The 22500-nt window shown below is 52.5% G+C and overlaps 3 protein-coding genes across 5 annotated transcripts in view; 2 read left to right on the top strand and 1 right to left on the bottom strand.

Annotated features, from left to right (window-relative positions):
- LOC121851466 (cohesin subunit SA-1-like) overlaps positions 1 to 3807 on the bottom strand; it is a 3893-nt gene extending 86 nt beyond the window's left edge. The window contains exons 1-3 of the mRNA XM_042345322.1: positions 3585 to 3807; positions 2220 to 2290; positions 484 to 576 (exon numbers count right to left, since the gene is read on the bottom strand). Coding sequence (XP_042201256.1) covers positions 484 to 576; positions 2220 to 2290; positions 3585 to 3764 — 344 coding nt within the window. The 5' untranslated portion in view covers positions 3765 to 3807. The remainder of the gene's footprint in view (positions 1 to 483; positions 577 to 2219; positions 2291 to 3584) is intronic.
- A 1881-nt stretch (positions 3808 to 5688) lies between these two features.
- fis1 (mitochondrial fission 1 protein-like) lies at positions 5689 to 6070 on the top strand (the record flags this gene model as incomplete). The annotated part of the gene is given in 1 exon segment (NM_001293140.1): positions 5689 to 6070. A coding segment is annotated over 1 exon segment (103 nt), but the record flags the coding sequence as incomplete, so codon positions are not given.
- An 11555-nt stretch (positions 6071 to 17625) lies between these two features.
- Positions 17626 to 22500, top strand: part of cldn15a (claudin 15a) — a 7487-nt gene continuing 2612 nt past the window's right edge. For 2 of the 3 annotated variants that reach the window (XM_042345329.1, XM_042345330.1), the window contains exons 1-2: positions 17626 to 18258; positions 22032 to 22196. In XM_042345329.1, the coding sequence (XP_042201263.1) occupies positions 18045 to 18258; positions 22032 to 22196 (379 nt within the window). In that variant the 5' untranslated portion in view covers positions 17626 to 18044. The remainder of the gene's footprint in view (positions 18259 to 22031; positions 22197 to 22500) is intronic. The other variant, XM_042345331.1, reaches the window with a different exon arrangement.

The raw sequence follows: 22500 nt of genomic DNA on the forward strand, positions 1-22500 counted from the left end.
GAGTGAGTGTGAGCGGGTGAGTGTGAGCGGGGGGTGAGTGTGAGCGGGTGAGTGTGAGCGGGTGAGTGTGAGCGGGGGGTGTGAGTGTGAGCGGGTGAGTGTGAGCGGGGGTGGGTGTGAGCGGGTGAGTGTGAGCGGGGGGGTGAGTGGGTGTGTGAGTGTGAGCGGGTGAGTGTGAGCGGGTGAGTGTGAGCTGGTGAGTGTGAGCGGGGGTGTGTGTGAGTGTGAGTGGGTGAGTGTGAGCGGGGGGTGTGTGTGAGTGTGAGCGGGTGAGTGTGAGCGGGTGGGGTGTGAGCGGGGGGGTGTGTGAGTGTGAGTGGGTGAGTGTGAGCGGGGGGGTGAGTGGGGGTGTGTGAGTGTGAGCGGGGGGTTTGAGTGTGAGCGGGGGTGTGAGTGTGAGTGGGTGAGTGTGAGCGTGAGTGTGAGTGGGTGAGTGTGAGCGGGTGAGTGTGAGCGGGTGAGTGTGAGCGGGGGGTTGGGGGCTGTACCTGTTCGGGAATCTCTCCGCTCTCAAAGCCTCTCTCCACCAACCGGTAACAATGATCAAACAGCTCCCACTTGGTCAGGTCGTGAGCACTGAAACACACTCACACCGTTACACACTCACAGACAGTTACACACTCACACACACCGTTACACTCACACACACCGTTACACTCACACGCACCGTTACACACTCACACGCTCCGTTACACACTCACACGCACCGTTACACTCACACGCACCGTTACACTCACACGCACCGTTACACACTCACACGCACCGTTACACTCACACACCGTTACACTCACACGCTCCGTTACACACTCACACGCTCCGTTACACACTCACACGCTCCGTTACACACTCACACGCTCCGTACACACTCACACGCTCCGTTACACACTCACACGCTCCGTTACACACTCACACGCTCCGTTACACACTCACACGCTCCGTTACACACTCACACGCTCCGTTACACACTCACACGCTCCGTTACACACTCACACGCACCGTTACACACTCACACGCTCCGTTACACACTCACACGCTCCGTTACACACTCACACACACCGTTACACACTCACACACACCGTTACACACTCACACACACCGTTACACACTCACACACACCGTTACACACTCACACACACGTTACACACTCACACGCACCGTTACACACTCACACGCACCGTTACACACTCACACGCACCGTTACACACTCACACGCACCGTTACACACTCACACGCACCGTTACACACTCACACGCACCGTTACACTCACACGCACCGTTACACTCACACGCACCGTTACACTCACACGCACCGTTACACTCACACGCACCGTTACACTCACACGCACCGTTACACACTCACACACACTCATACACAAACACATACACTCACACACATACAGTTACACACTCACAGTTAAACACACACTCAGTTACACACACACACAGTTACACACCCACACACACAGTTTTACACGCGCACAGTTACACAATCACAGTGAGCACTGTAACAACAATAATAATAATCCTTGGATTTGACACAGCGCCTCATCACATCTTCGAGACGCCTCAAAGCGCTTCACAGGACACACTGCAAAGTGTAGTGACTGTGTGTTTTGTGGGCAAAACGCGGCGGCCAATTGTGCCCCCAGCGACGTCCCCACAAACAGTCGGGTTTGAGTGACCGCATTTTTTTTAAGGGATTATTACCCCCAGAAAGTGATCGCCCAATCGACTCACAAGCGGGTTCCTGGTTACTGCTGGTAAACAGGCGTGTGTGCGTGTGTGTGTATGTGTGCCTGTGTGTGTATGTGTGCCTGTGTGTGTATGTGTGCCTGTGTGTGTATATGCGCGTGCGTGTGTGCCTGTGTGCGTGTGTGCCTGTGTGCGTGTGCCTGTGTGCGTGTATGTGTGCCTGTGTGTGTATGTGTGCCTGTGTGTGTGTATGTGTGCCTGTGTGCGTATGTGTGCCTGTGTGTGTGTATGTGTGCCTGTGTGCGTATGTGTGCCTGTGTGTGTATGCGTGCCTGTGTGTGTATGCGTACCTGTGTGTGTATGCGTGCCTGTGTGCCTGTGCCTGTGTGCGTGTGCCTGTGTGCGTGTGCAGTAAGGAAACTTGCCTATGGTGTTGCCCTGACCTGACCCGCCCGGGAATTACAAACGAGAACCCGGGGCGGATTCCCGGGCGGGTCACACCTCCCGCACCCCATAACCACTACTCACTTGTAAAGTGCAGAAATCCTCTTGAGTGACGTAGTGACTGTGTACAGCGTGTCCTCATCAGGTTCCCCTGTCTGTAACACACACACAGCATCAGCCTGGCTCGCACACACACACACACACACACAGCATCAGCCCGGCTCACACACACACACAGTGTCAGCCTGGCTCACACACACACACACACACACACACAGCATCAGCCCGACTCACACACACACACACACACAGTGTCAGCCTGGCTCACACACACACACACACACACACACAGCATCAGCCCGGCTCACACACACACACACACACACACACAGCATCAGCCCGACTCACACACACACACACACACACACACAGCATCAGCCTGGCTCACACACACACACACACACACACACACACACACACACACAGCATCAGCCCGACTCACACACACACACACACACAGTGTCAGCCTGGCTCACACACACACACACAGCATCAGCCCGGCTCACACACACACACACACACACACACACAGCATCAGCCCGACTCACACACACACACAGCATCAGCCTGGCTCACACACACACACACACACACAGTGTCAGCCTGGCTCACACCGGCTCACACACACACACACACACACACACAGCATCAGCCTGGCTCACACACACACACACACACAGTGTCAGCCTGGCTCACACCGGCTCACACACACACACACACACAGCATCAGCCTGGCTCACACACACACACACAGCATCAGCCTGACACACACACACACACACACAGTGTCAGCCCGGCTCACACACACACACACACACAGCATCAGCCCGACTCACACACACACAGTGTCAGCCCGGCTCACACACACACACACACACAGTGTCAGCCCGGCTCACACACACACACACACAGTGTCAGCCCGGCTCACACACACACACACACACAGTGTCAGCCCGGCTCACACACACACACACACACAGTGTCAGCCCGGCTCACACACACACACACACACACACACACAGTGTCAGCCCGGCTCACACACACACACACACAGTGTCAGCCCGGCTCACACACACACACACACAGTGTCAGCCCGGCTCACACACACACACACACACACAGTGTCAGCCCGGCTCACACACACACACACACACTCACACACACACACACACACACAGTGTCAGCCCGGCTCACACAAACCTCCGCCCCCAACATACACACCACACTCACATTCCAGGCGACGGCGGGAGGGAGTGTGCAAGGAAAGGAGGGAGAGAGAGTACGAGCGAGGGCGAGGGAGAGCGAGTGAGGGAGAGCGAGGGAGGGAGAGCGAGGGAGGGAGAGCGAGGGAGGGAGAGCGAGGGAGGGAGGGAGGCGGGTCAGACTGACCTCGTGGAGCAGGTCCTCAGTGGAGTGAGTGAAGACGGTGACCAGACTGTCCAGGAGTTGGCTGCGGGCGATGTCCACACGGCTGTGGATATTGTAGTCCTCGTGGCTCAGGGTGTAATAGGCTCGACTGCAGGTCTCCAGCACCTCCCGGTCTGTGTGCTTCTGTAACACCTCTCTCATCTGCTTCAGCAACAGCTGCAGGTACTGAGAGAGAGAGAGAGAGAGAGAGTGAGTGAGTGAGTGAGTGAGAGAGTGAGTGAGTGAGTGAGAGAGAGAGTGAGAATGTGTGAGAGACAGTGAGTGTGAGTGAGAATGTGTTAGTGAGAGAGAGTGAGAGTGAGAATGTGTGAGTGAGAGAGAGTGAGAGTGAGTGAGACAGTGAGAATATGTGAGTGAGAGACAGTGAGTGTAAGAGTGTGAGAGAGTGCTCCCGGTGCCTTCGCCGCTTCCTCCCTTTCCTCCTTCAAGGCCGGTCTCAAGACCTTTCTCTTTGACCTTCAGCTCCGCTCTCGACTCTCTACCCCCTCCTCACCCCCTCCCTTCCCTCCCCTCACACTGACCATTTCCCCCCCAAGACTCGGGTCCTGACCCAACTGTACAGCGCCTCGGGACGTCCTCCCGACGTGAAAGGCGCTCAATAAATGGAATCTTGTTGTTGTGGTAGAGTGAGTGAGTGAGAAAGTGAGTGAGTGAGAAAGAGAGAGTGAGGTGTGAGTGAGAGAGTGAGAATGTGTGAGTGAGAGACAGTGAGTGTGAGAGTGAGTGAGTGAGTGAGAGTGAGAATGTGAGTGAGAGTATGTGAGTGAGACAATGAGTGTGAGAGTGAGTGAGTAAGAGTGTGTGAATGAGTGAGTGTGTGTGAGAGAAGGTGAGAGAGAGAAAGAGGGTGAGAATGAGAGAGAAAGAGACCGAGAGTGAGAGCGAGGGAGAGTGTGAGAGACAGAGAGTGAGAGACAGAGAGTGAGAAGAGAGTGAGAGCGAGGGAGAGAGATAGAGATAGCGAGCGAGGGAGAATGACAGAGCGAGAGAAAGGCAGAGGGTGATAGTGAGTGAGCGAGAGACAGCGAAAGAGACGTCAATGAGGAAACCCCCCCCACGACTCAACCCCCCCCCATATAATATGTGAATCCTGTAGCTCAGGGGTTAGACCCCTCGCCCCCCACCCCACAGCCCCTGTAGCTCAGGGGTTAGACCCCTCGCCCCCACCCCACAGCCCCTGTAGCTCAGGGGTTAGACCCCTCGCCCCCACCCCACAGCCCCTGTAGCTCAGGGGTTAGACCCTTCGCCCCCCACCCCACAGCCCCTGTAGCTCAGGGGTTAGACCCCTCGCCCCCCCCCCACAGCCCCTGTAGCTCAGGGGTTAGACCCCTCGCCCCGCACCCCCCCCACAGCCCCTGTAGCTCAGGGGTTAGACCCCTCGTCCCCCTCCCCACAGCCCCTGTAGCTCAGGGGTTAGACCCCTCGCCCCGCACCCCCCCCACAGCCCCTGTAGCTCAGGGGTTAGACCCCTCGCCCCGCACCCCCCCACAGCCCCTGAAACTCAGAGAGATAAACTCAGAGAGACTGACAGAGATACCCAGAGAGAGAGACTGACAGAGAAACCCAGAGAAAGTGGGAGAAACACAGAGACCCAGAGAGCGACAGACAGAAACACAGAGATAGAGAGAGACACTGACAGAGAGAGACTGACAGAGAGAGACTGACAAAGAAACCCAGAGAGACACACTGACAGAGAAACCCAGAGAGAGACACTGACAGAAATTCAGAGAGACACTGAAATGCAAAGAGAGAAACCTGGAGAGATTGAACGAAACCCAGAGCGAGAGAGAGAGACATTGAAACCGAGAGAGATAGAGCGAAAACCAGAGAATGATTAAAAAACCAAGAGAACAAAGCTCAGGGAGAGAGAGACATTGAAACTCAAGAGAGACCAAAACTCAGAGAGAGCGAGAGAGAGACTGACAGAGAAACCCAGAGAGAGTGTGATAGAGAGAAAAACCCAGAAACCCGTGAGAGAGAGAGATAGTGACAGAGAGAGAGTAACAGAGACAGAGACACGCTGACGGTTGCTGTTGGGGTATTTACTGGTGGTGTTGTTGTTTACAGACGGGCTGGTTGGCATGGCTATCGTGGGCACAGTGGCTGCAGCTGGCATTGCCGGGGTGGCGGGGCTGATCGGGTTGGCTATCAGCCGAGGAAAATCTTGACCAGAGGGCGTGAAGCATTCCTGAGCCCTGAACCTGCTCTGCCTTTGACAGTTCTGGCCTATCCCCCACCGCGCTGAGCGCTGAAGCCATCAAATGACGTGCGTCCCCTCCTCCTGACGGTGATTTTGATAGTAACTGCGCTGTGCCTCTCCTGGCCCCGTTTTTATTAACATTGGTGTGGTGCTCCCAGAACATACCACCCACCACCTCTCCTCCACTGAACCACGCAGACTATATGTGTAGATTGAGCTTTCTAATGTCCAATAAACACACTACAACATTACCCTATCTTGCTGGCTTTCCCTGTACATGTCTTTATGTGTGTGTCTGTGTATGTAGCTGTGTGTCTATTATCTATCTGTGTGTGTGTTTCTGTTGGTCTCTCTGTCTGTGTGTGTCTGTATATCTATCTGTTGGTGTCTGTCAGTCTCTCTGACTGTCTGTCTGTAGATCGATCTGTATCTCTTTAAAAACCTGAGAGAGAGAGACTAAAAAATCCAGAGAGCGAAGCTCAGGGAGAGACATTGAAACTCAAGAGAGACAAAAATTCAGCGAGAGGGAGACACTGTTAAGGGAGAAATTGACAGAGAGTCACCGAGAGAGAGAGAGATACGCTGACGGAGAGAGACACTGACAGAAACACAGAGAGAGACTGACAGATAGAGAGAACCTACAGATACACTGACAGAAACACAAAGAGAGAGGGAAACCCAGAGAGAATGACACAGAGAGAGTGACAGAAAAATCCAGAGAGACAGAGTGACAGAGAAACACAGAGAGTGTGACACAGAGAAACCCACAGAGTGACACAGAGAGAAAGAGTGACAGAGAGAAAAACCCAGAGAGTGTGTGATAGAGTGACAGATAGAGAAAAACCGAGAGAGAAGTCCAGAAGAGAGCGAGATGAAGAAAGAGAAAAACTTAAGAGAGAGAGCGATAGGGAAAAAGAGAGAGAGAAGCCCAGAGTGACAGAGAGAGAGTGACAGAGAGAGCTATCGTGGGCATGTTGGCTGCAGCTGGCATTGCCAGGGTGGCGGGGCTGATCGGGTTGGCTGTCAGCCGGGGAAAATCCAGAGGGCGTGAAGCTAGATAATCAACAAGATACATATACAGACAGACAGTCAGAGAGACTGACAGTGTATACGAGCCCTCCTGCTTGGCTCCCATCAGCGCCTCCACACCTCAGTCACTGACAGCATCAACGTTCTGGAGTCCTGTAGCTCAGTGGTTAGAGCACTCGCTTTGCAAGTGAGAGACCTGAGTTCAATCCCAGGCAGAGGGCCAAACCTTGGGCAAGTTTCCTTACTCCACACAGAGCCTAATAATATTCCCTCCAAAACCAAACACAATAATAAATTGGTCATTTTCGATCTACGACTGTTTGTGGGACATTGCTGTGCGCAATTGGCCGCCGCGTTCGCCCACAAATATACAGTCAATTCACTTTACAGTGTGTTCTGTGAAGCGCTTTGGGACGTCCTCCCGACGTGAAAAGCGCTCTATCAAATGCGAGGATTATTTATTATTACACACTCCACCTCACTGAACCAGTCCGAAACCTCAGTCTCCTGGTTCAACTTTCCTTTAAACCCCACATTTGTGCCGCGACCCTCTGCACCTCAGGCTCTGGCAGCATCAACCTCCATGGTTGCACACTTCAACTCACCAGCCAGTCAGGTTCGACCCTCAACTGTCTTTTCTTCCCCACATCCAAGCCATGACCCGCTCTGCCTTCCCTCACCTCTGTAACATCGCCCGACTCCGCCATTAACTCACCCCTCAGGCCGCTGAAACTCTTGTTCATGCCTTCATCACCTCCAGGCTCGACTATGCAAACGCCTGCGTGTCGGCCTTCCCAACTCCTCCATCCACAGGCTGCAGATACTCCAGAACTAACTCTGCAGCCCGTGTCCTCTCCCGCACCAAACTCCGCGACCCCATCTCCCCACTCTCGCCCAACTCCATTGGCTCCCTATCCTTCAGAGGATCCAGTTCAAGATCCTGGTCCTCACCTACAAAGCCCCCCATGGCCTCACCTCACCCTACCTCTGCGACCTCCTAACACCCTACCAACCCACACGTTCCCTCTGCTCAGCCGGCTCTGGCTGCTCCACGTCCATCGACCCACCCGTCCCACCATTGGCGGGAGAGCCTTCAGCCACTCTGCCCCCAACCTCTGGAATTCCATCCCCCAGTCACTCCGTCTCGCCCCCTCCTCAGCCTCCTTCAAGTCCCACCTCAAGACCTTCCTCTTCAACCATGCCATCAGCCGCTCCCCTGCCCCTCCCCCCAACCCCAGCTCGGGTCTGAAATGCTGTACTCTGTCCAGCGTCTTGGGACGTCCTCCTGACGTGAAAGGCGCTATACACATGTAATCTTGTTGCTGTTGTTGTGACCCGCTCTACCTTCCCCCCAACATCTCCTAGCTCTGCCATTGCCTCACCCCTCAGGTCGCTGAGACCCTCATCCACGTTTTCTTCACTTCCAGACTTGACTATGCCAACTCCCTGCTTGTCGGCCTCCTCAACACTTCCTTCCACAGGCTGCAGATCATCCAGAGCTCCGCAGCTCGTGTTCTCTCCCGCACCAGGCTCCATGACCTTATCACTCCCACCCTCGCCCGGCTCCACTGGCTCCCCATTCCCCCAGAAGACAGAGTCAAAATCGTCGTCCTCGCCTTCAAAGCCCTCCAAGACCTCGCTCCTCCCTACCTCTGTGATCTGCTAATCCCATATCAACCTCCACTCCCTCTGCTCAGTGGACTCCAACCTGCTTCACATCCTCCACCCGGCCCACCACACATGGGTGGTCGGGCCTTCAGCCTCACTGCCCCCACCCTCTGGAACTCAATCCCACACTCCCATCGCCTCGCACCCTCCCTCGCCTCCTTCAAGGCCTGTCTCAAGACCCTCCTCTTTGACCACGCCTTCGGTCACCCTCCTACCCCCACCCTCCCCTCTACCCCTCCTGATCCCAAACCCCAGCTCAGCTCCAAATCCATCTAACGCCTTGGGGCATCCTCCCGATGTGAAAGGCACAGTGTAAATGCGGATTGTCATTGTCCTGAAAGATACTCTACTAAATGTAAGATTACTATTGTTATTACCTCTGTTATCTCTACTGATAATAATAATGATAATTGACTCAGTGCCTTTCATATTGAGAGGACGCCATAAAGTGTGTGTTTAATGGGCCATGAGCAGCCAACTTACGCATAGCAATATCCCACAACTGCCATGAAGTGAGCGAGCGAGCGATTTTATCTGGGAGATTGTCAGGTAGGGTATGGGGAGAGACAGAAACTCCCTTCTCTTTTCCCATAGTGCTGTGGGAGATAATAATAATTCTTACATTTGATATAGTGCTTTACCACGGCTTCCAGACGACTCAAAGCCCCTCACAGAATATACTGTAATAATAATAATAATCCTTGCATTTGGTATAGTGCTTTTCATGTCTTCGAGACGTCTCAAAGCGCTTCACAGAATATTCTGTAAGGTGAATTGATTCTATTTTGTGGGTAAAACGCGGCAACAACAAACAACAAAATTACATTTATAGAGCGCCTTTCACGTTGGGAGGATGTCCCAAAGCGCTGAACAGTCAGGGGTCGGGGCCCGAGCATCGGGGAGGGATGGTGTAGTGGTTAGGGAAGGCAGAGAGGTGGGAGGGTGACCAAAGGCATGATCGAAGAGAAGAGTCTTGAGACCGGCCTTGAAAGAGGTAATGGAGGAAACGAGATGAAAGGACTGTGGGATGGAGCTCCAGAGTGTGGGGGCAGAGAGGCTGAAAGCCCGGCAGCCAATTGCACACAGCAGTGTCCCATAAGGAGTCGTGGATTGAGTCACTAAATTATTCTATATTTTTTTGAAGGGCTTATCATCCCCAGAAAGTGATCTGCCGATCGACTAGCAATCGGGTTCCTACTTACTGCTAGGTAAACAGAGGCATGTGCGTGGAGTAAGGAAATGTTTCGCTCTGCCGGGGAATCAAACCCAGGTCTTATCGGTTGTAAGGCGATTGCTCTAACCACTGAGCTTCAGGAGATCCTGGGGATCTTTGGGTCCTGTAGCTCAGTGGTTAGAGCACTCGCTTTGCGAGTGAGAGACCTGAGTTCAATTCCAGGCAGAGGGCCAAACCTTGGGCAAGTTTCCTTACTCCACACAGAGCCTAATAATAATCCCTCCAAAACCAAAAACAATAATAAATTGGTCATTTTCAATCCACGACTGTCTGTGGGACATTGCTGTGCGCAATTGGCTGCCGCGTTCGCCCACAAATATACAGTCAATTCACTTCACAGTGTGTTCTGTGAAGCGCTTTGGGAGGTCCTCCCAACGTGAAAAGCGCTATATCAAATGCAAGGATTATTATTATTATATCATTAATGTCCACCTGAGCAGGAAACAGATGGGGAGTGAGGTTTGACGTTTCATCTGAGGGAAGGCATCTCCCGACAATGCGGCACTCTCTTTCTCTCTCCCCCCAGCACTGCGCTGGGAGCTTCAGCCTGGACTGTGTGAGTTCAAACGGGGTTTGAACCTTCTGACTGAGGCGAGAGTGCGAGCCACTGAGCCAGGATGATGCCGCTGATTCTTATGCAGGGTGACGAAGCACAGCGATTAACAGTGGCGGAGCGAGACTCCGAGCCGGGGAGAGGTAACCCTGAGCGCAGTCAAAGAGGAAGGTCTTCAGTGGCAGCCTGAAGATGGGGAAAGAGAGGGCGAGGTGGAGGGGTAGCGGCATGGGGTGATAGTCGCGGGTGGAGTGACTGAAAGCTAATGTGTTACAGGCATAATAAAGTCTGTCAATAATTATCAGTGAGTGATCCCACACTATGAATTCAGGAACCTCTGTCTGTGCAGAGCAAAGCCTGTGGTGAGGAGGGGACAGGACAGGCAGAGAGACAGACAGGGAGAGACAGATCTTCAAACAGACAGGGAGACAGGGGCACAGACAGGTAGACAGACTGACTGAATGGCGCGGTAGACAAGGAAGGTATTGAGATGGGCCGTGAAGGAGGCGAGGGAGGGGGCAAGATAGAGGGGCTCCGGGATGGAGTTTGAGAGGGTGGGGTGGGAACAGAGAGGTTGAAGGCCAGCCCACCCATGGGACGTGGAGCAGGCCAGTCCCTGCCGAGCGGAGAATTGTTTCACCTCGGACAATCTACTCTGCACTTGTTCATATCGTTTTATCTGCCGGGTTTCTGACACACATGGAAACCCATCACATGATCTACGGATGTCTGACACACACGGAAACCCATCACGTTATCAGCCGGGTGTCTGACACACATGGAAACCCATCACAATGATCAGCCGGTTGTCTGACACACACACACACATGAAAACCCATCACGCCATGATCAACCAGATCAGCCTGGTTTCTGACAAACACCCATCACTGGGCTGTCAGTAGGGTGCGAGATTGGATGGTGGGGAGAGGGGCGAGATTTTGTGTGTGTGGGGGGGGGGGGGGGAGAAATTTAAAGGCGACGTCCTCTCACCTCAACCCCCTTCACAGTAGAAGAGTATGGGGCCTGTGGTTTACAATGTGAATGGCTGTTCAGAGTTCACTGGGATCGTTGCCTGCAGATTGTTCATTGACGTCACTGACAGCCTAATTGTCTTTAACGGTACTTTGATTTTGTCTCCCGACAACTTTATAACTGTCACTCTGGCCTGAGAATGCAATAGGCTTTTGTGTTGCAATGTCAGTGTCAGGTAGGCGTCCCATCGATCTGTCTGTATAAAGACAAGTTTGTTTTCGCTTATCCTTTAATTTCTTTTTATCTTTATCTCAAATCTGTGCCTCTCCCTCAGGATCAATGAATGAACAATGGAGACAATCAATCTCTGTTTCTCCTTATTTCACCCCACCTGACTTACTCTGTACCTTATTCATATCCTTTTATTCGCTGGGAGTCTGTAACACGCGGAAACCCATTACTGTGATGAGCCAAGCGGAAACCTGTCAATGTGATCAGCTGGGTGTCTGACACACGTGGAAGCCCGTCACCGTGATCAGTCGGGTGTCTGACACACGTGGAAACCCGTCACCGTGATCAGTCGGGTGTCTGACACACGTGGAAACCCGTCACCGTGATCAGCCGGGTGTCTGACACACGTGGAAGCCCGTCACCGTGATCAGCCGGGTGTCTGACAGACGTGGAAACCCGTCACCGTGATCAGCCGGGTGTCTGACAGACGTGGAAACCCGTCACCGTGATCAGCCGGGTGTCTGACAGACGTGGAAACCCGTCACCGTGATCAGCCGGGTGTCTGACAGACGTGGAAACCCGTCACCGTGATCAGCCGGGTGTCTGACACACGGAAACCCGTCACCGTGACCGGCCGGGTGTCTGACACACGTGGAAACCCGTCACCGTGACCTGCCAAGTGTCTGACACACGTGGAAACCCGTCACCGTGATCAGCCGGGTGTCTGACACACGTGGAAACCCGTCACTGTGACCAGCCGGGTGTCTGACACACGTGGAAACCCGTCACCGTGACCTGCCAAGTGTCTGACACACGTGGAAACCCGTCACCGTGATCAGGCGGGTGTCTGACACACGTGGAAACCCGTCACCGTGACCTGCCATGTGTCTGACACACACGGAAACCCGTCACCATGATCAGCACCACCTTAAATGATCGTATTCAAAAAACACAGATGCCAGGTAATGGCCCAAGTCTCAGAGTTTTGTCGTCAGCTACCTGATGGACATCTGTCTTCAGCGATTTAGGAGAACCTTTACAGCAGAGCTTGCACTGTGCCAGCCACCTTCATGTTCTCAAGGTCCAAGTCCAATGCTGCAAACAAGGCTTACTCAGCACAAGCTGCTTAATCCTACCGACAGTTGGGATGCACTTGAGTGACATTTCAACGCGATAAGGTGCTATAAAGGTACAGCATAGCTCAGTCAGCTCAGTCTATCAAACCACATGTCAGGGATTCTGAGCTCACAGTCCAGGCTGGCGTTCCACTGCAGCGTTGATGGGAAAAGATAGCGCCAAATTATCAGAGACACCGCCAATGAATGCCTGACATTATAATAATCCTTACCGTTTCATATACAGCCTTATCACATCTTTGAGATATCTCAAAGCGCTTCACAGAATATTCTACAAAATGTAGTGACTGTGTATAATGTGGCTGAAACGTGGTAGCCAATAGCTGATTATTATTACCCCCGAAAAGTGATCTGCCAATCAACCACCAACCAGGTTCCTACTTACTGCTAGGTAAACAGAGGCATGTGTGTGGATTAAGGAAACTTGCCTACCGCTTCACGCTGACTGGGAATCGAACCCGGCTCCTCTCGCTTGCAAGGCGAATGCTCTAACCACTACGATACAGAACATTTTGGTGTTATGTTCTCAGGCCCAGGCCTGGGGGGGGAAGGGAGGTACCTAGCCTCTCCGATTGATGTTGACCCTGACCTGGGGGCTGGGAAACACTCTGCCTCACACACCTGGTACCACCACTCAGTGACAGACCAGCCTCCTGTCCTTGCTGCTCCGTTTCAATCATTAAACTCAGTCCCACCTGTCACCTACATAAGAACATAAGAATTTGCCAGTATTAAAGAAGACCAAGTTCGCCTTCCATCATCCTGGCAGTCGCTTGACATGTCGTGTCCCAAACTATATACTGTATCCCCAGTTATTATTTCCTAACTGAAATCCATTTCATTTGTTCTCGAGCATGTTGTTATCACTCCTGATTTCAGCTCTGGGAATGTGTGTGTATATGTGTGTGACATTGACAGCCACAGCTCACATTTACACAGTGCCTTTCAACCGATCAGTGCCTCTGCATTTAACAGCTGCGGAGGTTAGAGCTTAACAGCAAAGAAAGCACAGGCGAAAAGGAAGTTTCTTCAGGTGCGGTATGAGGACAAGCAAAGAGGAGGCAAGGTGGAGGGGTGCAGGCAGGGAGTGATTGAGTTTCAAGACGTATGGCTGAAGGTATGGCGCTGATGGTGGAGTGGAGGGGACTAGGGAAATGGCGGAGGCAGAAGGCAGCCGATGGAGATTCCGGGTTGGGGGTAAGCAGAGATAGTGAGGTGCCAGGGCGTGAAGGGATTTGAAAATGAGTAAATGGATCTTGAATTTGATCCATTCTGTGAAAGGGAGCCAGTGGAACCTGGCGAGGACTGGGGTGATTAGGGTACAGAGTTTAGTGTATGTGATAGGCTGGCGAGGACTGGGATGATGGCGTTGTGGAGTTTTGTGTGGATGAGTATACAGGTGGAGGAGTTTTGAATCAATTGGATTACAACACAAAGCACTTCACAGGATTCACTGTGTTTTGTGGGCAAACAAGGCAGCCGATTTGCACACAGTGAGGTCCCCGCAAACAACCATGACGTGAGCAAGCAATTTCATCTAGGAAATTGTCGACCGAGAGAGAGAAAATCCCTTCTCTCTTTCCCGACAGTGCTGTGGGATGATCTTTAGCATTCGCCTCAACAGGGCACAGATAGGAAGTGAGGTCTAAGGAAGTGAGGTCTAATGTCTCATCCAAAGGACAAAGTCTCTCTCTCTCTCCCCCCAGCCTGGACTGTGAGCTCAGAGTCCCCAACATGGAGCTCGAATCCACAACCTCTTGATTCGCGAGACTGAACACGATTGAGGCACATAATAAAATACAAATACAAATTGACATTTACACAGTGCCTTTCACGTCTGAGAGATGTCCCAAGGCGCATGTCTATTCTGACTCGGGGTGAGAGCTGAGGGGGTTGGAGGACAGTGAGGGCTGAGATAATTCACTGAGAAATGAAGCCAATGGGTGCTGTGAACAGTGATTTGAGTTGGACTGTAAACAGCAGAAAACAAAGAACAAAAGTTTAATATTAACAATCCCAGTGAGAGACACACAGTTAGAGACACACAGTGTGAGACAGTCAGTGATAGTGGAAGAGGAGTGTTTAATTGAATGCATGTGTGTGTAAATGAATATTTGAGTGTGTGTGCCTCGTTCCACTGTCTCCCTATCCCATAACGGATTGACTTCAAGATCCTCATGCTTGTCCTGAATTCCTGAAATGCCCTGGCACCGCCCTACATCTCCGACCTGCTGACCCCCCAATTCACTATCCTCTGCCTCCGCTCATCTGACTCCGACCTCCTATTTGCCCCTCGTCCCATCTGCTCCACCATCAGCCACTTTGGAACTCTCTACTTCAATCCTTCTGCCTTGCTCCCTCTTTTAGATCAAGCCTGAAGACTTTGCTCTTCGACCATGCTTACATTCACCTCCTCCTGGCTCACCATCAGGCTCCTCACTGTTAAGTGCTCCGAGACTCTGCTCCGCATGAGGGGTACTGGGTAAATGAAAAATTGTTGTGTGAGTGAGTGTGTGCGAGTGATTTTTTTGGTCAGCCGCGTGCCTTACACATGTGGAAATCCATTACCGTGCTTAAGAGTCTCCAAATCCAAACTGAGAATTCCATGCATCCAACCTACACATAGAAATTCCTATGTGTGAATGTGAGTGAGTGTGTATGAATGCGTGTGAGTGTGTGAATGAGAGTGAGTGAGTGAGTGTGTGTGAGTGAGTGAGAGTGTGCGTTTGTGTGTGAGTGTGACCTGAGGGTGATCTGGGTGTGAGAAGCTGAGCGGTGTCTGGATGTGATAAGAGCTGTATGAAACGCAATCAATATTGATTACTTTATTACCGGTGACGGAGATGTCTCCGCAGGTTGGGGGAAATTGACCACCTGTGAGAGGAACCGGGCCATTGGGTTAATGTGTATTGTCCTCCAGCCTGTATTGTGCATTGTGTAGCCTGAGGCAAAGTAACTCATTAACACTGATGGTGGCTACACTTTCTCCGCACTCCCCCCCACCCACACACAGCCTTGACTGACATCATTGGACTCGTCATTAGTTAATGAGTGACAGTCTCCAGCCAAGCTCTGGTCCGGTTCCTGAGCCTGGTGTGTCCGCAGGGCACAGCCCGGCCCATCGACAGGACCTGGAAGGGCAGACCAGTCACTGAGGGCAGGGAATCCTCCCCCTCAGCTCCTGTTAACCTTTCAGGCAAAGCCCTAACTAACGGGGAGGGTGGTCCTAGCTGGATAAGCAGCAGGAAAGAGAGATAGAGGGATAACTGGGGTCAAAGAACTCCCCATTGTCAATGATCTTGACCTTTGGATGAGATGTTAAACCTCACTCCCTGTCTGAGCTCTTTTCAGGTAGATGTCAACGCTCTCCCGTGGTGCTATCGGGAAAAGACAAGGGAGTATCTTTCTCTCTCTCCTGGTGTCCTGGCTGCACTCCCCCAGATAAAATCGCCCACTCACTTCACAGCTGTTTGCGGGGACATCTCTGTAACACAGAGTCACTACACTTTGTAGCGAATCATGTCAAGCACTTTGAGTCCTCCTCCTGACATCAGATATAAGAATTATTATTATCACTCTGCGAAGCTGACAGATATCCATATCTCGGTCAGTCCGTACTAAGCAATGAAACACAATTGCATTCCTACTGATAGGGTAAAAGCCCTGTGTCCCTCTCACATTCCCATGTTGCCTACACTGCCTGTGTGCCTATCTACTGTTCTACTGTCACTGCAGCTTGTTCTGTGTGTGTTTGCACGCTGTGTGTGCATGCATTGTGTGTGCGCTGTTGTGTGTGTGCATGTGTTTATTATTGGTGTGAGGCTCAGCGAGAGTCTGTGGTGGTCACTGTGTGTGTGTGCGCTGTGGGTGTGTCTGGGCGCTGTATGTGTGTATGTGTGTGTATTGTGGGTGTGAGGCTCAGGGAGTGTGTGATGGTCATTGTGTGCGCGTATGTGTGCATGTGTGCCGTGTGTGTGCCATGCATGTGCTGTGTGTGCGTCCTTAATGCCTGCTTGTATCCCGGAATGATTAGCATTGTCGCCCCACACAGTCTGGTGTGGTGAGGGGGGAGGTATACACTCCTGCGTCGCACTTCAGCAGATAACAGGGATCAATACGGCACATAAAACACTTGTGTCCATAACAGTAATTACACTTGCTCACTTCACAACTTCATCACCCATTTGTTAATATCAGGGTCTGTGTGTGTATGTCTGCGTGTTTATGCTTGATATGTCTGAGCACAGACACGGAGGGGAGAGAGCAAGGAATGGGGTTATGAGTAGAGAGCTCCAGTTGGAGAGCGAGCACCAGAACAGACATGATGAGGAGCGAGAGAGCAGGGAATGGGGTTAGAGTAGAGAACTCCAGTGGGGGAGCGAGCACAGACATGATGGGGAGAGAGCAGGGAATGGGGTTAGAGTAGAGAACTCCAGTGGGGGAGCGAGCACAGACATGATGGGGAGAGAGCAGGGAATGGGGTTAGAGTAGAGAACTCCAGTGGGGGAGCGAGCACAGACATGATGGGGAGAGAGCAGGGAATGGAGTTAGAGTAGAGAGCTCCAGTGTGTTGGGAGCGAGCACCAGCACAGACACGATGGGGAGCAATCTTCAACATCCACCTGAACAGACAGGGAACTCGACTTAACGTCTCGTCTGAGTGAGAATGCTAATGAATGGCTCCCTATTGGATTGCTCAGCGTGTTGTGGGTCAGAGTCTGTGCTCTATTCCGGTAACATGTAACGCTGACCCGTTTAACCCCGTGTTTGCCGGCTACGGATGAACCATCGGCTGAGATAGACAACTGACCGTTGGGGGTTGGAAGTCCCGAACTGGATTCTGAGGGAAGCCAGACTGTCTTGGCCAGTCCGCGACCAGCAGGGTTTCTGCAGGCCGGGCAGGGCTTGTCAGCGATAGGCAACCTGACAGCCCCTGGGATGGACGTGGATCCAGCTCCGCGCCATGTTTTGCAGTGGATGCACCTGTGAATATCTACCCGCCCCCTTTGCTAATATCAGGCTTTACAACATCTGGTGAGTTAGTTCAAAGTAGGGAAAGCGAGAGCGAGTGAGAACGAGCGAGAGATAGCGAGAGAGCGAGGGGGAGTGAGTGATAATATAGAGCGAGCAAGAGCCAGGGTAGTCCAGTGACAGTGAGGGCAGCCCAGTGACCCTGAGGGCACAAAAGTGACTGTGAACCCAGCCCAGTGACTGTGAACCCATCCCAGTGACTGCGAACCCAGTCGAGTGACTGTGAACCCAGTCCAGTGACTGTGAGGGCAGCCCAGTGACTGTGAACCCAGTCCAGTGACTGTGAGGGCAGCCCAGTGACTGTGAACCCAGTCCAGTGACTGTGAGGGCAGCCGAGTTCCAGCCTGAGAGGCTGAGGGAGGGAGTGATGTCGGGAGTGGATACGGTGGGCTTTGTTCTGGGTGTGAGCGGTTGGGTCCTAACTGCCGTGTGTCTGGCCAACGAGGAGTGGAAGGTGTCCACGCTGGATGGCAGTGTGATCACCACCTCCACCATCTACGAGAATCTATGGAAGAGCTGTGCCAGCGACTCAACTGGAGTCTACAACTGCAGATACTTCCTCTCATTGTTCGGACTGAGCAGTAAGTGATGAGGCGAGAGAATGTGTGAGAGTGAATTATATTGTTTGAATATGTCTAAACCTATCAATATCCACTCACTGTTCAACAATACTTCACTTTATAACTCTAACTCAAGTAAACTTCAGAAATAATAATAATCGTTGCATTTGATATAGAGCCTTATCACGTCTTCGAGATGTCTCAAAGCACTTCACAGAATACATTGTAAAGTGAATTCACTGTATATTTTGTGGGCGAAATGTAGCAGCCAGTTGTGCAAGCAGCGTTTGAGTAAAATTATTTTTATTTATTACTTTGAAGGAATTATTACGCCTGGAAAAGCAATCCACCAGGCGACAAACAAGCGGTATCCTACATACTGCTGGGTAAGCAGAGGCGTTAGCATAGTAAGGCAACTTGCCCATCATGTCATCCTGCCCGTGAATCAAACCCCGGTCCTCTTGCTTGTGAGGCGAGTGCTCAAACCACTAGACTACAGGACTACAGGATGCATATTTACACTCCTCACCATAGATAACCTCGCAAAATCTCCTCCTTGCGTTGAACTCTTGCTGCGGGAGGTAAGATAAGCAACTAAAGATAGTGGTTAGTTGGAGCACTCGCCCCGCAAGCGAGAGGACCCCGGTCAAGGCAAAACCTATGGGAAGTTTCCTTACTCCAGACGCACGCCTCTGTTTACCGGGCAGTAAACAGGATCCCGGCTGTCAGTCGGTTGGCGGTTCGCTTTTCCGGGGAAAATAATTTCTTTTAAAAGATTTGGACACTTTCAAACCCACAATTTGTTTGTGGGACACTGCTGTGCGCAACTGGCTGCCACATTCCGCCCGCAGGATGCACAGTCACTACAGCAGCCCCTACAACTACACCTCGTCCCTTCATGCGGGGATAGCGTCCCAGAGAGCTTGACCCCGAGCCGGGGGGGGGGGGTGGCGGAGAGCAGGGGAGGTGGTGGGGGTGTGGGGGAGGGGTGTTGGGAGATGACCGTGAACATGATTGAGAAGGAAGGTCTTCAGGTGGGATTTGAAGGTGGGGAGGGAGGGAGGGTGCGAGGGGGGAGGGAGGGAGGGAGCGAGGGGGGGAGGGAGCGAGGGAGCGAGGGGGGAGGGGAGAGAGCGATGGAAGGAGGGAGGGCGGAGTGAGGGGGTGAGGGAGGCAGGGGGTGAGTGAGGGAGGGAGGAGGTGGGGGGGGAAGGTGTGAGGGGGTGAGAGGGAGTGAGTCGGTGAGGAAGGGAGTGAGGGAGGGAGTGAGGTGTTGAGGGAGGGAGGAGGTGAGGAGGAGGGGGGGAGAGGAAGGGAGTGAGGGGGTGAGGAAGGGAGTGAGGGAGGGAGTGAGGTGTTGAGGGAGGGAGGAGGTGAGGAGGGAGGTGTGAGGGGGGGGGAGAGGAAGGGGAGGGAGTGAGGGGGTGAGGAAGGGAGTGAGGGAGGGAGTGAGGTGTTGAGGGAGGGAGGAGGTGAGGAGGGAGGGTGTGAGGGGGGGGAGAGGAAGGGGAGGGAGTGAGGGGGTGAGGAAGGGAGTGAGGGAGGGAGTGAGGTGTTGAGGGAGGGGGGGGGGGGGGAGCCGGGCCGGACCCTCCCCTTTACAGTGTAAATTCTGTGAAGCGCTTTGAGGCCTCGTCGTCGACGTCCCGTGTGAGACGGTCAGCGATTACTGCTGTTGCTATTATTATTATTATTATCAACGATTACCTGTGGCCTTTCCTGTCGGTTGCTGTCAGCGCTTCTCCCCGCGGCGAACACCGGGCGGTGCGGTGCCTTCACTCCCCGCCTCTCGCGCCGCTCCGGGGCCGTCACCGCGGGGGGGGACTAACGGCTCCGGCGCGCGCTTCCCGCCCTTTTTAACCGACGCTGCGTTTGGCGCATGCGCCCCGTCCCAGCTCCGAGCTCCACCCCCCCGACCTCCGCGCAGGCGCACTTCATCCCACTCGCCTCTCCGCCCCGCCCCCCCCTCCCCGCGCGCAAACTCTCTCCCGCGCTGTTTTGTCCCGCGCAATTTTTCCCGCGCATTTTAAAGTCGGGACGATCTCGTCTACAATCGTTTAACAACAACAACAACAACAACAAGATTCCATTTATTGAGCGCCTTTCACGTCGGGAGGACGTCCCGAGGCGCTGTACAGTTGGGTCAGGACCCGAGCATTGCGGGGGAAATGGTCAGGGAGAGGGGAGGGAGGGGGTGAGGGGAGGGAGGGAGGGGGTGAGGAGGGGGGAGATGGTGAGGGGAGGGGAGGGAAGGGAGGGGGTGAGGAGGGGGGGGATGGTGAGGGTGAGGGGAGGGGAGGGAGGGGGTGAGGAGGGGGGGGATGGTGAGGGGAGGGGAGGGAGGGAGTGAGGAGGGGGGGGATGGTGAGGGGAGGGGGGGGGTGAGGAGGGGGGGATGGTGAGGGGAGGGAAGGGAGGGGGTGAGGAGGGGGGATGGTGAGGGGAGGGGGAGGGGGTGAGGAGGGGGGGATGGTGAGGGGGAGGGGAGGGAAGGGAGGGGGTGAGGAGGGGGGATGGTGAGGGAGAGGGGAGGGAAGGGAGGGGGTGAGGAGGGGGGGGATGGGGAGGGGAGGGAGGGAGGGGGTGAGGAGGGGGAAGAGAGTCGAGAGCGGAGCTGAAGGCTGAAGGTCAAAGAGAAAGGTCTCGAGGCCCTGAAGGAGGAAAGGGAGGAAGCGGCGAAGGCACTGGGGATGGAGTTCCAGAGCCTCGGGGCTGAGAGGCTGAAGGCCACCGATGGTCGGGCGGTTATTAATAATAATATATTAATAATAATAATCCTCGCATTCGATACAGCGCTTTTCACGTCGGGAGGACGTCCCAAAGCGCTTCACAGAACACACTGTAAAGTGAATTGACTGTATGTTTGTGGGCGAACGCGGCAGCCAATTGCGCACAGCAATGTCCCACAAACAGTCGTAGATTGAAAATGACCAATTTATTATTGTTTTTGGTTTTGGAGGATTATTATTAGGCTCTGTGTGGAGTAAGGAAACTTGCCCAAGGTTTCGCCCTCTGCCTGGAATTGAACTCAGGTCTCTCGCTTGCAAAGCGAGTGCTCTAACCACTGAGCTACAGGACTCCACGGCGTTCGTGTCATCACGTTGTTCTGCTGATATCATCACTCGTGATAATATTATTGTTGTCACATTACTTTAATTTCTACAAATAAAAATCAGAAATATACTTTATGAATAAATAATAATAATAGCGCTTAAATGCAATATATAATTGCGCAATATCATTATGTACACCATTTTTAAAATATGTTGTGGTATATTGTGAATCACGATAAGCACTAACAATGTAATATTGCAACATACTGTCTGTTAAGATATTATTAATGTGTAAAATTATGATTTATTAAAATAAGTTATGATAAACTAATATATAATATGATTATAAGATGGGCTGCACACCCTCAGTTGTTAATGTACTATATTATTATAATGTACTATTATAATTTCATAACTTTATTTATAAAAATGTTTATAAAAACATATTGATAAATAAGGGTTATCTTAATATAACATCATACTATAATTTTTTTAATATTAATCGATAATATATTAAATTACATTATCACAATAAAGGGAAATGTAAGACCGCGATTTATTATGTTATACACCAACACAAAATGACATGACCCTTACAAAAATATGTGTGAGATAATAATAATAATATTCACAAATGATACGAGTGAGTGAGAGTGTACGTCGGTGAATGTGCAGGTTGTGAGCGAGTGTGAGTGGAGTGTTTGTCACACTGAGCCACTCTCTCTCTCTCTCTCTCTCCAGACTATGTCCGTGCCTCGCAGGCGCTGATGATCATTTCCATCATCCTGGGCTTCTTGGCTGGGATCGTGGCTCTGCTGGGGTTACAGTGTGTGAAGGTGGGCAGCTCAGACCCCCTGGTCAAGGGAAAGATCGCACTGGCTGGGGGCGTCACCTACATCATGGCCGGTCAGTATTCAACACAGACCTCACCTTTACACCGTCACTGCGTCGGCTCAGCGTGTCTCAGCCTGACTCAGTGTGTGTGTGTGTGTGTCAGCCCGGCTCGGTGTGCGCGTGTTAGTCCAGTTCAGTGGGTGTCAGCCCGGCTCGGTGTGATGTCTCAAAGCGCTTCACAGAATAATAATAATAATAATAATCCTCGCATTTGATATAGCGCTTTTCACGTCGGGAGGACGTCCCAAAGCGCTTCACAGAACACATTGTAAAGTGAATTGACTGTATGTTTGTGGGCGAAACGCGGCAGCCAATT

This window comes from Callorhinchus milii, unplaced genomic scaffold (assembly GCF_018977255.1).
Source record: "Callorhinchus milii isolate IMCB2004 unplaced genomic scaffold, IMCB_Cmil_1.0 Scaffold41, whole genome shotgun sequence".
Lineage (NCBI taxonomy): Eukaryota > Metazoa > Chordata > Chondrichthyes > Chimaeriformes > Callorhinchidae > Callorhinchus > Callorhinchus milii.